General features: G+C 33.9%; 1 protein-coding gene across 1 annotated transcript in view; it reads left to right on the forward strand.

Annotated features, from left to right (window-relative positions):
• The window catches only part of LOC111505526 (whirlin), a 112325-nt gene extending 105010 nt beyond the window's left edge, over positions 1 to 7315 (forward strand). The window contains exon 3 of the mRNA XM_074174072.1: positions 4738 to 7315. Within this exon, the coding sequence (XP_074030173.1) occupies positions 4738 to 4959 (222 nt within the window). The 3' untranslated portion in view covers positions 4960 to 7315. The remainder of the gene's footprint in view (positions 1 to 4737) is intronic.
• Positions 7316 to 16289: the final 8974 nt, after the last annotated feature.

Genomic DNA, 16289 nt, shown 5'->3' on the forward strand with positions numbered 1-16289 from the left:
AAAGCTGAAATTAGTTCAATCATTGATTTATCCCCATATTGAATATTGCAGCTCAGTGTATTACAACTTCTTACCAGACTATAATAAACACAAACTTCAACGTATACAAAATGCTTGTATGAGATTTGTGTGCTGCATAAACTACCGTAATCATGTAACTCCATATTTATTGAAATTAGATCAGCTGAATATTGAGTTTAGAATTCGTTATCTCATATCTGTATTCTTATATAAACTATTGGAAAGCAAAACTCCTAATTACTTGTTCAGATTACTTAGTAAGCGATCTGATAATCATTCTATCAATTTAAGAAAAGATACATTTACCATTCCATATCATGTTACCACCAAATTTGAGGGATGTTTTTCTTACTTTGCACCAAAGTATCTAAATAATTTATTACCGTATATGCATTTGTCTATATATCAATTCAAAAGTACTTTGAAAATTAATTTCTTAGATGTTCAAAAACGATTGTAATCTTTTATGTTATCTTTATAATCTCATAATAGTTTGTTTTATATTATTTTTGTGTCTATTGTAATTGTTATTGTTATAGGTAGTCTTTCTTACTGTATGCTTATTTTTTTTCCTAATTATGGGACGGGTGGAAGATAGCCTCCGGCTAACCCTTTTCCCTTTGTGTATAAAACCTGTTTTTGCACAATAAACATTATTATTATTATTATTATTATAAGTTTCGACTTTTGAGGGTTGTCGTTTGTAGGAGTGTGATAGCTGGTTAACGGAAAAAAACATATTTTAATCATATATAAATCGAAATTGAATACTCTTTTTGAATGAACAGCAAATTTGATAACCAGTTAAATGACATTTTCAACGACATATGTACTTTTATTTTATTTTATTCCAACTGAGAATTCATTACTGCAAAATTGAGTATTTGTTCCTATTTTCACTGAACTAAATCCAACGTTCAATCATCGTATGCATGTGTCTCCTACAAACCTATAATTAGTTGTCATAAGACCACCTGGGTAGCTGTATGAGAATAAGGGGCATATGAAGCATAAATTTGCGGAATGAATAAAAGTCAAAACAATAGCTGAAATATCCATAGGCGTGTCACACAAGAGTTGATGACGTTGATTATGAAAATAAACAATGCTTATGAATCATTTTCTCACAACAACTAAAACTATTAGTCTTGACAACTGAATTGGTTGTCAATTTTGTAATTAGATAATGATATTCTGTGGTATGATTCAAAAATTCGCATTTTCCACCAGGCATGCTAAGTGGTTCTACGCTCGACCAAAAGGTCCCGAGTTCGAATTCGCCTTCGACCAGACAGTTTTAACGATATCTGCAGGTTGTTATTCCTGAAGTTTCATCTTCGACTGCGGTGCAGATTTGCACATGAAAAATCAAGACAGAAATTGCTCTTCCATCCAACCTAGACGTATTAATACAAGTGTAATTTAGTGCAGGTAGCCTGACTTCATTGATGTTAATTATCTTTCATTTTTGGTTGAAATTGTTTCAATATTCACATTCCTCCGAATCTTATTCCCTGGTATCTCTTTTTCGCCACGGCGATACTCATCCCCAAATCTCCAGCCAATCATAAAACTCGGTTGGTAAAAATTATTCAATATGAACCGCCAATTCTTTAGTCCACGTGGACTAGTTGGCAGCGGCATTATTTCTCTGTATTGGTTTTTTGGCCATTGAGATGACGATAGCTTTAACTATTCACAATACAGGTTACTTCGACTATACCACCGGTGTTGCTAAAGGCCCTCTGGGTTCCTTAACTGACCTAATTGCATTTGTATCAGGTCATTTAATTCAAACAAATGGACGAAGTCATGCCCATATCCAATATTTCAGGCATAAAAATCTGCAGACCACGGTCAACAAACCCGAAAAAAACTTTGACACATTATATTTTGTTATTATAAAAAGTTACACCCTTTTATTTCAAACGGGAATTTATCTAATTTCTATGTTAGTTATATGTTTTATATAATATTGTGTATTAGGATTACCTATTTCAATAAATATATTCTTCTTCTTCTTCCGCAAAATAACCTGAGTTCTGGAAATTTTTTAGTATTTTTTTACTTTTCAGAACACCTGAATACATAGAAGTCAGTTGAAAACATCCAGACACCTTTTTTCTTGCAGACTTGTATTGATCTAATTGAGACGAAATATTACTGTGATTGCAATTTTATATTAGACGTTTTTAAGCAGCTGTTACATATTTCTTAGATACAATGAAACAACTAGTGAAGACGACAATATCCATCTTCAGTAAAAGTAGCAGCAAAACTCTTATTTGAGGTTATTGTCAGCAATCTTTGCAATCAAATTTGGAATATACAGTGTCACCATTAAAGTGCGCACCATATGGGAAACTTTTTTTTCGAAAAGTTTCAATGAAGTTCAACTTCGGCACTTGTTTGTGCTTTAAATTTAATTTAAAATGATGTGGACAACTGCGACCCACTGACGTTCAGTGGGTCGCAGTTACTTGAAAAAGTTGTGTCTACGGCAGTTTAATATCCATATGCCAAATTTTATGCAACTAGGATAAAGTTAACGTTTTGCTCATTTCTGACAGATATCCCCTTTATTTTAAAAAACAAGTTCGGTTAATTGTCATCAATTCATGTATACATAACAAACTCATCATGGAGTTTAACTTTTTTGATTAATTTTTACTTATACGGACATTTTTAGAGAGAAATTAAAAATGTGCTTTAAAAATTTTAACATGACTGGTGCAAAGTTTCAATCACTTGGCTATTTTCTTAAACAAACGTCAGTACCTTCAATTTTGAAAAAGCAGACACAACTCAAAAACTGCAATAAGTATTAATAAAATTACTAGAATTGAAATTACATTAAGATTTCGATATACAGTATTTACAGATTATTTATAAACACCAACTAGGGCGGTAAGGATGCTGAATCACGTTGAATAAAATTTTTAAGTAGGTCTTGACAAACAAAATGCATGCTATGGTAGCGTCAAGTTGTTGATTTACTTGTCAAATTTGTTGTCAATGTTGTTTCTTCAGGAAAGAATAGAAATAGTTTTGATATGTGGTGAGAATACACCATACCGCAAGTAGCTAACATTTTTAATGAACGGCATCCAGGAAAAAATGTTCATCATGCTACTGTGTCAAGAATAATCCGTAGCAAATCAATTGAAGAAATAGCACACTTCAAGTAAATATGATGAGGAGGCCCAACTTAACATTTGTTTGAAAGTTATTGAACACAAGTAAACGAGCATAACCGATATTATGAAAAATACCGATTACAATAGAGAAAGTGTTAGAAAATTTTTATTAAAGAATAAATTTTGGCCTTACAAGCCAAAATTTATTAACACATCAAAAGAACGAGATTTCGATGCCCGTTTGAGGTTTTCATTCTGGTTTTAAGGAGAAAGAGAAGAGAATGTAAAGTTTCCGTATAAAATTTTATGGACAGATGGGGCAACGTTCTCTTCAAATTGAACGGTAGGTTCTCAAAATTGCTGATGGTGGGCCCAAGAAAATCCCAATTTCACAGTTGAATGTGGTGATCAGTATTCCTTTAAAAATATTGAATGGTGTGGGATACTTAACGACCAAATAATTGGGCCGCCATTTTTCTTTAGGAAAATTTATCATCCGTCGGTTGTCTCAACCTTTTAAATAATGAGGTTAGTGAAGTTTTAGGTAATATGCCTTTAAATATTAAATACGACCTATGGTATCAGCTTGATGGCGCACCAATACATCACACGGTTGCTGTAAAATAGTCCCTCCAACAAATGTTCAGAGGCAAAGTTATTGGACGTAACTGGGAACATTATTGGCCACCTAGATCACCCGACAACGTCTGGAAAATACCATTCGCGAGTGCTGTGCAAATATAAATCCCCGATTTATTAAAAATGCAGTTACAGGTGTCAGTAGAAGAACCATAATTTGTATTGAACGTGGAGGACGACATACTGAAATGTAGGCTATAAGTGTTTAACAACATCATTTAGATCAATAAGTAATTTTTTGTACCCATTTGTATTTTCTATAATATTATTGTTTTTTAAAATTTATAATAATAATAGTTCTATCGAAATTATTTGCATTTTTTTTTAGTTGCCTCTGCTTTTTCGAAATCAAAGGTTTGTTTAAGAAAATATCCAAGTGATTGAAATTTTGCACCAGTCATGTTGAAATTTTTATAGCACATTTTTAATTTCTCTCTAAAAATATCCGTATAAGTAAAAATTCATCAGAATAGTTAAACTCCATGATGAGTTTGTTATGTATACATGAATTGATGACAATTAACCGAACTTATTTTTTAAAATAAAGGGGATATCTGTCAAAAATAAGCAAAACGTTTGCTTTATCCTAGTTGCATAAAATTTGGCATATGGATATAAAATTGTCGTAGACACAACTTTTTCAAGTAATTTTTTGTTAAATTCAATCTAGAAATGCACTTTTTCAATTCTTTAAAAAAAAAAGTTGAATTTGACAAACACTCAACGTCAGTGGGTCGCAGTTGGCCGCATCATTTTAAGTAAAATTTAAAGCACAAACAAGTGCCGAAGTTAAACTTCATTGAAACTTTTCGAAAAAAAAGTTTCCCATATGGTGCGCACTTTAATGGTGACACTGTATATTTGTGCTCTTCGATATTTCTTATTGCTCCATTACTTCGTTATAGAAAAAAATGTCTCTAGCAATCCGTATTTGTTTCAGGAAAATGGAGCTGCTTTCTACGCAGGCGGACTCGAAGTGGGCCAGCTGATCCTGCAAGTGGATGGCACCCGCGTCGAGGGTCTTCAGCACCAGGACGTGGCCCGCCTGATCGCGGAGTCTTTTGCCCGACGCGACCGAGAAGAGATCGAATTCCTTGTGGTGGAGGCAAAAAAGAGCAACATGGAGCCGAAACCGACGGCCCTCATATTCCTCGAAGCCTAACATTTGCTTAGCCTCCCCCCTAGCGACCCCCCGGGGCCGAGTAATTTCACCGACTGAATTAATTTGCGATCTATTACATATCATGTATCATAAAACACGGTTTGATCGAGTCGGAGGCAAATCGATTACTGACGATGTGACGATGGCCAGCGAAACGTTCGAATGGTGTTGTAGTTATGGTAGAAAAGGAAAACGTTTGGGTGTTTTACAGTACGGCCGTGGCTACAATACGAAGTATCGTTGGTCACTTTGATTATATTTTGAGTCTTCGTTCTTTTTCTAGTTTGACGACCTGAGTAATTATTGTGCAATCAATATAAGATCCCATAGCAGTCAAGCTTACCTCAAATCAGCAAATCAGCAAATCAGTGTCGTGTTTATAGTCAAGAAATAATTTTTATGAAAGCGGGTGGTTTTTACAGCTATCAGGAAGTGCATTCCTAACCTCTCGCGATGTGCGCTCGAGTTTCAATGTACCAATGGCAGATCACTGCAATTGCAGAAAGCCCTTTATCTACGATTGTGCAAAAATTTTGTCCATTTCTGAATACGTTAATATAAATTTTCTATGATTTCTCATCAAATACGACAAACATATTTCTTTGTGAATTCCCAAATAACTATAGACCAGAGAGAAAGCCGTAAACCATCACCAATATGGCTTTCGTAAACAAAGATCAACAGGTGACCTTTTATCGTATGTCATCCATATTTGGAATAACGCAATCAAGAAACATGGAGAGTCAAGAGCTGTTGCGCTTGATATTTCTAAGGCAAGAGAAATGAAAATTTCTATGTTTTATACCACTTCTAATTGTAACTAACGTTATTGCAGTTTCGTCCTATATAGACATTCTCAAACTAGGTAGTACAATAAACTAACAATGATTCATTACAGTCGCCAATATATACCATTCAGGTACTTGATTAAGTACCAGAATTTACAGTTCACAATGCAGATGTGCCAATTTAAAAACCGGAGAGTAAATTAAATCGATTTGATCATTTAACAGGTTGCACCCGCAATGTTTATGCTTGTAAATTTCCAAGGATTGTAAATAATTGAGTTTGCAAGTTTGCAGTATGTAATACAGGATACAGATCTGCTGAGATGTAATGAGATCAAAGACCTAGGGGTAATATTCGATCATAAATTAACATTTGGTAGACATATTTCACAAAAAGTTTCAGAATCTCTCAGAGCTTATGGTTTCATTGTTAGAAATTGCAGAAACTTTCATAATATTAAAGCCATGAAGCTGTTTTATTTCTTTCACCTACGAACGTTCGTAGATAGAATATGCAAGTATCGTCTGGAATCCATGAGATTCATAACATAGCCATTGAAAGAGTTCAAATAAAGTTTTGTAAATTTCTTATTTTCAGAATAGATGGTTCTTACCCTGCGAGAGGTATCTGTAATGATGTCATATATGAACGTTTGGAACTTTTTAGTTTAGAACATCGCAGAAAATGTGCGTCGCTCATATTTTTATTCAAGTTAGTGAATGAGAGAGTTGAGTGTCCTAAAATTCTTGAACAAATTAACTTCAATGTACCACGGACAGCTTCACGATCTCAATCCGTTTTTAGACCTCTCAGAGCAAGAACTAACATTATGCTCAATTCCCCAATATATATTATGTGCACAAATTTCAATAGCATTTGTGTCTATGGTGATTTATTCTCCACTAACCTTTACAACATTATTAGAATTGCTAACATGTACTTGAAGTAGGTAATTAGAATTAGTTTATCTTTTTGGTTAATTTTAATTTTCGTTTATGGTTAAGCATTGTGAATAAACTTTTATATTGTCCTGTAAATGGGTAACTGTTCTTATTATTAAATTATTATTATTATTTTCACCGTAGTGTGCGCTGGTCTATCCCCCGAAGCCCCGATACATTCGGGAGGGCGCGCCAGCATTATTATGACCACTCCCCATACCGTAGGGTAAGTGATCATTGGGTCCGAGAATCATGTGCCCTGAGCAAGCGCAGTGGGCCAAGAATGGAAGCCTTCTGCCTCTGTGCGGCTAAGATTTCTGCCTTAGTGCGGTAAGCCGATATGATTTTAAGATTCGAGAGTAGAGAGGACATCATTCCACCAAGGACTCCAATAATCAGAACAACCATCTTGACAGAGTGATCTGGATAGAGTCTGCGGAGTTCGTAGAGAAAATTTCGATATTTTATCCGTTTTTCTTTCTCTTTTCTGACGATATTCGTCTCGCCAGGAGCTGAAAACTCCACAACAAATATCGTTTTGGTCTGGTGGTCGAGAAGGACTACATCAGGCTTATTATTATTATTATTATTATTATTATTATTATTATTATTATTATTATTATTATTATTTTTTTTTTTTTTTTTTTTTTTTTTCACCGTAGTGTGCGCTGGTCAGGCCCTATCCCCCGAAGCCCCGATACATTCGGGAGGGCGCGCCAGCATAATCAACCAATGACCACTCCCCACACCGTGGGGTGAGTGATCATTGGGTCCGAGAATCATGTGCCCTGAGCAAACGCAGTGAGCCAAGAATGACAGCCTTCTGCATCTGTGCGGCTAAGATTTCTGCCTTAATGCGGCAAGCCGGTATGATTTTGAGATTCGAGAGTAGAGAAGACATCATTCCACCAAGGACTCCAACAATCAGAACGACCATCTTGACAGAGTGATCTGGATAGAGTCTGCGGAGTTCGAAGAGAAAATCTCGATATTTTATCCGTTTTTCCTCCTCTTTTCTGACGATATTCGTCTCGCCAGGAGCTGAAAACTCCACGACAAATATCGTCTTGATCTGTATTATTATTATTATTATTATTATTATTATTATTATTATCATTATTATTATGACCAATTTAGACCGAAAAGTATCTTAATTTCAACTGGATGAAAAATTCTGAGGAATCAGTACCTAATGTAGCTGCACTGAAACGTTTTCCTATAGACTAAATATAATATGCATTCTCAACCATTGTAATAAAACATGGAATCATTGAAAATATTTCATAATTGTTGTGTACAGCTTTAGTAAAAATCGCTTTTCTCGTTAGCCACAAATGGTTGTGCATATTATAAATGTCGTATTTTAAATATATGTTTTAGATTATGCTTTCTTGTGATATCATCAACTGATTTTATACAATTGAGTGGGTAATCAGTTAGTGACGGTAGCCCCAATGTTTTGAGTAACTGCAAAAAGAAAGTAGTGCTTCTGTCAACATAACGAACAGTAGTGATTATGTAGAAGGGCTTTCTTTGTCTAGTGCCATTCTAGAATCAGAAGATGTCAGTCAATTTCAATGACTGGAAGAAGTAGAAATGAAATTTCAATTATGACTCATATACCTTCCTCAGTCTCGGTTTTATTGGAACCCAGTTTTAAAAGGAGCCTGCTTCAAAGTATAAAATTTTGTTGAGAAGAATGCTTTATGTTTAAAATATGACAATCGGTGATACCCTAGCGAAATCTAGAGGGAGAGGCACTATTGAATCTGTAAAGATATTGTAAATGTATATAAACACAAATGATATATTTTAAAATATTGAATAAAATTTATTTTACGAGAATCCAGTATTACCAGTACATTAAAATCATTGAGCTGATATAGCTGTGCCAAATATGTCAATGCATAATTATCTCTAACCTTGGGATTAAAAAGAGTTTGAGTTGGCATTATCAGAGTACTAATTCAAAACTTATGATAATAGTAACCTCATTGACTGTTTCAAAAATAATTTTTATCGTTGTCATAAATATTTGTTTTACAAATGTTATTTACGTAATCAGACAAATATTTGACTGATTTGTATTCAGTTATGGCTGAAGGTAGACTAATATTCCTGTTTGAAGTACCAAGTCGAAAGTTTTGAGTCCTACTAGTTAACGAAAACCAACATTTTCCATTGAATATCAAATTTTCTTCGATGTTCCACCTGTTACATACGACTCGAGGCCATTACTTCAATGTATGATCATATATTTGAATATTATGTAAATAAGAAGGTTCTACATTATAAAAAGTTGAAATAATGTGATCGATCAATATTTGCTATCTTTCAATTTGTACAAGCCGAAGACGTAAAAACATTCATTCCATCTTCAGACTTCACGACCTTAGTTTACTTTCATTCAAAAGAAAGGAAAGATCACACATATTAATGATGATTTTCAAAACTCTCTCAGCAAATGTCATAAGAACTACGATATCACTTCAACAACATATATTAATATGATTCACTTTTCATTGAAATCGCCAGGTCAGAAATGAAAAATCTCTCGAAGAAACATCTTCTCAGATATCTCAAAGGTGCGAATTCGTTTCGTACTTTTCATAAAAGATGACGTATGCACCTCCACTTACAGATGATTTTGCTGAAATTGGTGACACGTGTGAATCGTTGTATACAGGCCTCGTGTCAGTTTAGAGATGACTGCAGAGTGCTGTGTAATGTTCGCTGTAAGAATACCCACTGTAATTCGAAAGTGCATATAGAATATAACGACAAAAAGTCACATTGTCTCCTGCATGATTGCTCATCTCTAATCCATCTATTAGAAATTCGATGGCAACATTTAGTTTGCCTCTAAATCTTTTCGTTAGAGAAACTCTTTTAAGATGAATTACCAAAATACGGGAAAACTTATGGATTGATAGAGACTTTGTGAATATTTTTCTTTCCTTGCTACTCGAACACGTCGGTTTTTCATGTCCCTCCAAAGTTCCCTCTCTTATGGAGGAATTCAAGCATTGTGACAAACTCTAATGGCCAGTCCTTCGTGGTATGGGGAGTGACAAATCCCAGAAAGGATCGAAGGTTACTAATTAGTGTCCACAGTATGTGCACATCGTGGATTTTAATTGGCCAAAAAATGATATATAATTATATGATATATAAGTTATATTCCGTTGAGATCGGGTTAGGTTTCTCATTTATTCTATTAGAATCATCATGTGAACCTTCTAAAAGATAAAGAAGGGGTTCCTGGGCGTCTTATTGATGCGCATGACCCATGAATCGAGGGGCAAAACTCTGAATTTTACTTTTCGAAGAGACTGTGTTAACTACTCTATCAGATGAATCTTCTGACCACAATTCCTTGATAACTTCTGCAAACGTTTAGAATAAAACACCCTCCATACCAAGGGCGTCACCAATATATGACTAAGGGGGGCAATAGGGCAATATTATGAAGGATAAAAATATGAACGCCTGGTACAATCGAAAGCATGAAGTGTTACATTTTGGAAGTATTTGCCTCGATGACGATTGTAATAAGAACGGTTCTGATATCAATGTATAAAACTTCACAAGCCCTCGACAGCACAATAACTAAATCAAACTTTTAAACACAGTAATAATTATTTATTTCAACAAAAATAATATGTATTCAATATTTAACCTGCGGGGGTGTTTTGCAAAACTTTCAACCACTTCATCATTAAAATTATTTAGATTTTTATTTGTTATAGCTCTGTGAACACTCATCATTGCTAGACCATTAAGGCGATCTTCTGCCATAGTGCTTCTTAGCCATGTTATTAGTCTTCTGAGGCTGCTAAATGATCGCTCTACTGAACAGGTCGTGCATGGTGAAGCGATCAAAATTTTCAATGCTTTTTCCGTTTCGGGTAAGAAGGAATTTGTTTCATTTAGGACATCAACAATTGTAAGATTTGTTAGATTAAGCCTATCGTACCACAATTGCTGCCAAAGTTCGATTTCATTCTTTATGTTCGGTAAATCATAAAACTGGGCAATAGATTCACAAGTTTGTTTCAGATTTTCAGTTGTCATCTTTCGCATCTGCGCCGGATGTAACTTAGATAATGCGAATGATGGCGTGTTTCCTTCAGCAAAACGTACTTCAAGGAAGGTGATAATTGAATCCAAGTATGATATTACTAAAGACCTCTTCCAGTATTCTGAAAGGCTTTCTGCTGGATGATTGCTTCTATGTCGTTGTTTCCCCGTAATACGCGGCATTGTTGTAATATCCTCCTCCAGTCCGACTTTCTCCGCAACAGCAGTAGCTTCCTTTATAATTTCGTCCGTCACTTTTTCCGGATTTTCACGGTAGTTTTCAATTGAAAGTAAAATCCTTTCAACGTGTTCCGAGGCTTCGACCACGACCAAAGCTACAGATTGGTGTACGTTGACAAGGGGTTCCATCAAAGCCGAGTAATTGGCTACCAACATGATCCCGAGAATGAAAGAAATTCTGGAATAGCCGCATGCAGTTGGAAGGCACTTTTTTGAGTTGCACTATTTCCCTCCTGAGATAATGTTTTGTTAAAAAACTCTGATGTTTGTGTTTCTCACTACATCTTGTTTGGCAAAATCTGGAAATATTAGGTATCAACTTCCTCCTCAAAATTGATTCCCGAAAAAAGTTTATAGTATCTTTGGTGGTTCCCATGGCATGCACACAACACACACACACACCATACCTACCTCCTAGCTACATATTTTTACACTGTTTAATAGCAAATCTGATATAGTCGTGATGATAATGACAGCGATTTTAAAAACGGATGTCAAAATATTAATATTATTCTGAATATTTCAATACTTTCTACAGTATACATTAAACCTTGTGAATGTATTTACGGTTTGTCATAGGTAAGGAAGTCAATTGCTTGTACTTTGGTTGCTTTGCGGCTAACTACATTTGATTCCTAAGGGGGCAACTGCCCCCCTTGCCCTCCGTTGGCGACGCCCTTGCTCCATACTAGAAACACTAGTATTGATATCTTTCATGTTTTCATCCTATCTTGAATATTTCAGTAACCATCTCGTGTTTGATAAACATTGGATTACACTGTTCATGAAACAGGTGTTGCCAAAAATTTTCAACCCGTTTAGTCCAAGGGTTTTGACTGAAGAATGTGAATTGAAGAATTGTTTTGTTTGAGTCAAAATCTCAATGGTTTTACACAATAAACAACCTATTTCCAAAATAAAATGTTACAGAAATAAACACTGTGTTAAAGTCATTACATATTACCATGTTATCGACTTATTACGACCTGTCATAAATGACAGTTACATATATTTAAATTATTAGCATCATTGAACAACCACGCAAGCTATTTTGCGGATTTTGGCCTGTACGTTTTAATGTATCTGTAACTCGTTGACGTCTGTTGACAATATCTACCGCAGTAGTAGATAAATCGTCAGATCGTTACCCTCTGTGACGCCACTGGAATTATCATCCGTAATCTAATTTCATGAAAAAAACCTTCTGTTATGGCTAACAAACTCACCTAGTTTCATTAGAAACGGCGTAAAGAGTTATTAATAAAAGAACGATATTTTTAGTATTTGACACCTCGTTTTACAGAAACGAAGCAAGTTAGAAGACATGTTTATATGAACTTTTTTCATGAACTATGACAAGTAGCCACCAACTGAAATTAATGACATAATTCAAGATACACCTTGTATATACAAATGTTTTTTATGTACCTACATGACAGAATTTTTTACAAATTATTTTTGTTTGGATGGAAAGTTTTTACGTATTCGAAGCTTCTTTCTATTAATATTTATAGATTTTTATCTTGTATTTTGTAAGTTACAAGTTACTTTTCCAAAGTAGATTTTCGAACCATCTGCTTTTGAATAATATAATTATGTTCAAGTAACTGACTGATTATTATATATACCTCACCCGTGACATTTTACACGCATTTCGGGACAGTCGAAACCGCTTCATAATGCTAAAATAGGTAGATATCTCATTATCACGATGAGTAAGTTATAAAAAAATCCTCACAGAGGAGAAAGTTTCATAAACGAAGTTTTTTCGATTGTTTCATCTGATCTGTTATATTGGCTGTTATTATAAAATCTAAGATTGGAAAATCGGAGAGTTGACAAAACTAAAAGTTTTCAATGTTTGCCTTCACTGCATTTTGCAAAGCACTGTTGATTTATGTGCTTCTTGTAAATATCGTTATTTTTAGATTGTAAGTACGCCTGATGAATTATTTTTAGAAAACGTAGTTTAGCAAGAAACTAGAGCTTATCTATTACGAAATACGGAAAAAATTATAACTTGTGAAAACTATTTCAGTTGTTAAATGAATATAAAAATGAAACTCAAATTGTTGTTGCTTATTTGGGTTGAAACTTCAATGTAAATAGTAAATAGGTGCTCTGTAAATATGTAATGAAATGTATTCAAATTTGCAAGGTCAAGTCCACATTGGAAAGGTGAAAAAAATATATGAATATATTTTAGTGAGCGGAAATGGAATATCCTCAATTATTTTTAAATTCCTAATCATTATATATTGATTATTCTCCCTTATCTCCACCATCTCTTGGTGCGTCATTAACGTCTTCCAAATAACAGAAAAAATCAATCAAAAAAAAAATTCATGTGTAAATTTTCTTTCTGATTTCTATGTCCGTTTCTTCTTATTCAAGCGAATTTGGCCGGGTTCCTCCTGTCCATAGTGAACGGAAACTTCTACCAGGGGCGCTGTAGTCTTGCACGAAGCAATGCTGCCACCCTGATTTTTTCATTCACTCCATCTTTCACTGGTTGCTTTCTTCTCGAGAGGCCTTCAGATAAAAATAACACAAATACACATGTGCATATCTATTATAGAATTGACAAGGTCGTCGAATCCATTGACATCCAGCCTGGTGTAGGGGACTGCCAGTTCCCTGGAAACGTCTTTCACTTTTATATTTATTCGAACTTGATGTATTATATTCATAAATTATCTAATGAACAAATGGGGGGTTAATGCTGCAGGATTGATAAAAGGATATTTTTTGTTCATCCAAAATAATAAATAATAGACAGGAAATATGAATTTGTACAAAATATTTCAAATATTTTTTTCACCAACCAAATTAATGATATAATTTAACCTGTTTTTGCCATTGTTATCAATCTCTTGTTAAAAAAATTGTTAACTAATAAGGATCGGTAAGTTACAGCAATGTTTTTCTTGATCTAGAAAGTACTGATTTGCAAATAGGTACGTTTTAGAATATGTTGTCAATTTTTGCTTTCACTTTCACGTTAGGACTGCTATATGAATTGAATTGCTCTGCAGAGGAGAAACAATTATTATGAACAAAGGGCAAGGGTATTTTTAAATAATTTTTCATAACAGCACAGTTGTTTCAAATACGGCTTGGTGATTCGTACAGGAAAATCTTAAGTTATGTATTTTCATCATTCAAGATTGTTGTTGCTTCAGATGACATTGTATCAAAGTATTGATCATGAATAATCCAGTTAATACAATCTTTGATATAAACAAATCAACAAAAAGACAGAAATTCTAAATAATATTTGATTGGTCAAACCTTTCCTTATAGAATTTTGTGTTGTCGTCTAATTGTTTTTTTGTTATTTTTCACCTGTCTCCATCGAAATTCAAGTTGATTATTTTTTTTAAAGACTCGCTGATGGTCAATATTTTGGATACTACTTGTAATGCACTGTTTGGAACCTTTGGTGTAGTAATGAATATTACTGGAGTTTTTTTCCAACATTAACTCTGTTAAAAGTAGGTTTAGAACTATGATCAGAAAACTCGAAGGAAATGATGGTATTAGTTACTTTTTGATTCAATACCAAACGATGAAAATACGACTTCTTGAGTATCGATGGAAATGCGTGTAGAAACTTTTGAATGTAATTTCTTGAACGATCACCTGAAAATTCGATTCAGAATCATTAGAACCAACTCATGTTGAATTAACTTCTGAGGCGATTAGGTTCATCAGAAAATAATGAAAGGTTTGCTAGGTGCCAATATTGAACCTTTGTCCTTTGAATGTTATAATATGCTCATTATAAAAAAAATGAAAATTTGAGCTGTAAATAAACATATATATTCGTGTTATTATAATTAATTTGAAAGATATGCCAATATTTACATAACATTTTCTCTCTCTACATCGCGAATGAATTATTCATCGATTTTACCATTTCGATTATTGTTTATTGATGACTACTACCAGACGGTGGAATACTGCTGTGTTATATAGAAACAAATGGAAATGAAATGTAAATATAAAACATAAAAATATATCTTCATTGTATCCAAATTATAATTCATTCTACTGGTTTGGAAGAATATAGTTTCAATATTCAATATTTTTTTTGAATTATGAGAAAAAAATTAATGCCACAATCACAAGAATATAAAATTGTTTTTCCATTATTCATACGCAAATAAAATGAATACTCGAAAAAACTGTTCATTTTTTAAATCCTAATTATAACTTTTCGAAAAATGCAAACGGCAGACACGTGTTTCTAGCGTATTAGCTATCATTAGTACGGTATAACCAAGTACAAGGTTAGGCAACACTTGGTTTCGGCAAAGTCTCATGCAACCTCATGGTCAGGTAGTACAACCCCTTGAATCTCATGTGCCAGCCATCACATCCAAAACAAAAAAAGGTTTATCAAGAGATTTACTGAATTTACTGATGTTCAATAAAAATTCACCATATTCACTCATTTATCATCTTGCTGAGAGAGTTTAATGTTGACAATTATATATTTTTCGAAACTATTTCTGTCATGACCTTAAAATTCTAGTTATTTCCCTAAACAACTCCTTATTTTCAAAAAAAGCTTTACAAGAAGCAATCACATCTTAAGTGAAATTTTGAGTGTTTTATTCGAAAAAATCGAGAAAAAACTGTTGATTTTAGGTTCAAAAAAGATTGTGATAAAATTATTATTCAACAATAAAAGCCTACAAGTCTACAATTCCAGAACATCTCCGAAACGAAAAATATTATCAACTTGACTTTTCATTGAAAAAGTGGGAAGTTGATGAATATTCGATCTTTTGAAGGTATTTCTGGCATAGCTTTATAACTCCTAGATACATACCCATATTACTTTCTCAACGGAAATGGAAAACAAGATATTTCATTCCATTTAAAACAAACCTAATTTTGATACTTACACCGCACTTCTACTGGACATTGAATAATACATCAAAAAAGCAAATTCCAATAATATCTGAAACTTGGAATAAAACATTTTTGATAACTTTATCTCAAAGTTCCAATAAAAGCTCGAAGTGACATACACTCTATTATGAAAACTTACTAGTCTTTGTTTCGGTACCACTAATACCAGTCGCGTCATCACGTTTGTTCGAGCAGAAAGGTCGCTTTTCGATGGAATCGCGAATTATGCAAGCTTGAAGTGTTTTCGCTGTGGCGATAGTCTTACTGTTAACAAAGTATATATTGCGTCCTGTCTCCTTCGGACAGCAAGTTGATGTTCAAATATTCTTCATGTCACACGTCTGTTGGTATGACCTACAT

The sequence above is a fragment of the Leptinotarsa decemlineata genome, unplaced genomic scaffold (genome assembly GCF_025532065.1).
Source record: "Leptinotarsa decemlineata unplaced genomic scaffold, Ldec_3_MD MMD2_tig00000505_RagTag_RagTag, whole genome shotgun sequence".
NCBI lineage: Eukaryota > Metazoa > Arthropoda > Insecta > Coleoptera > Chrysomelidae > Leptinotarsa > Leptinotarsa decemlineata.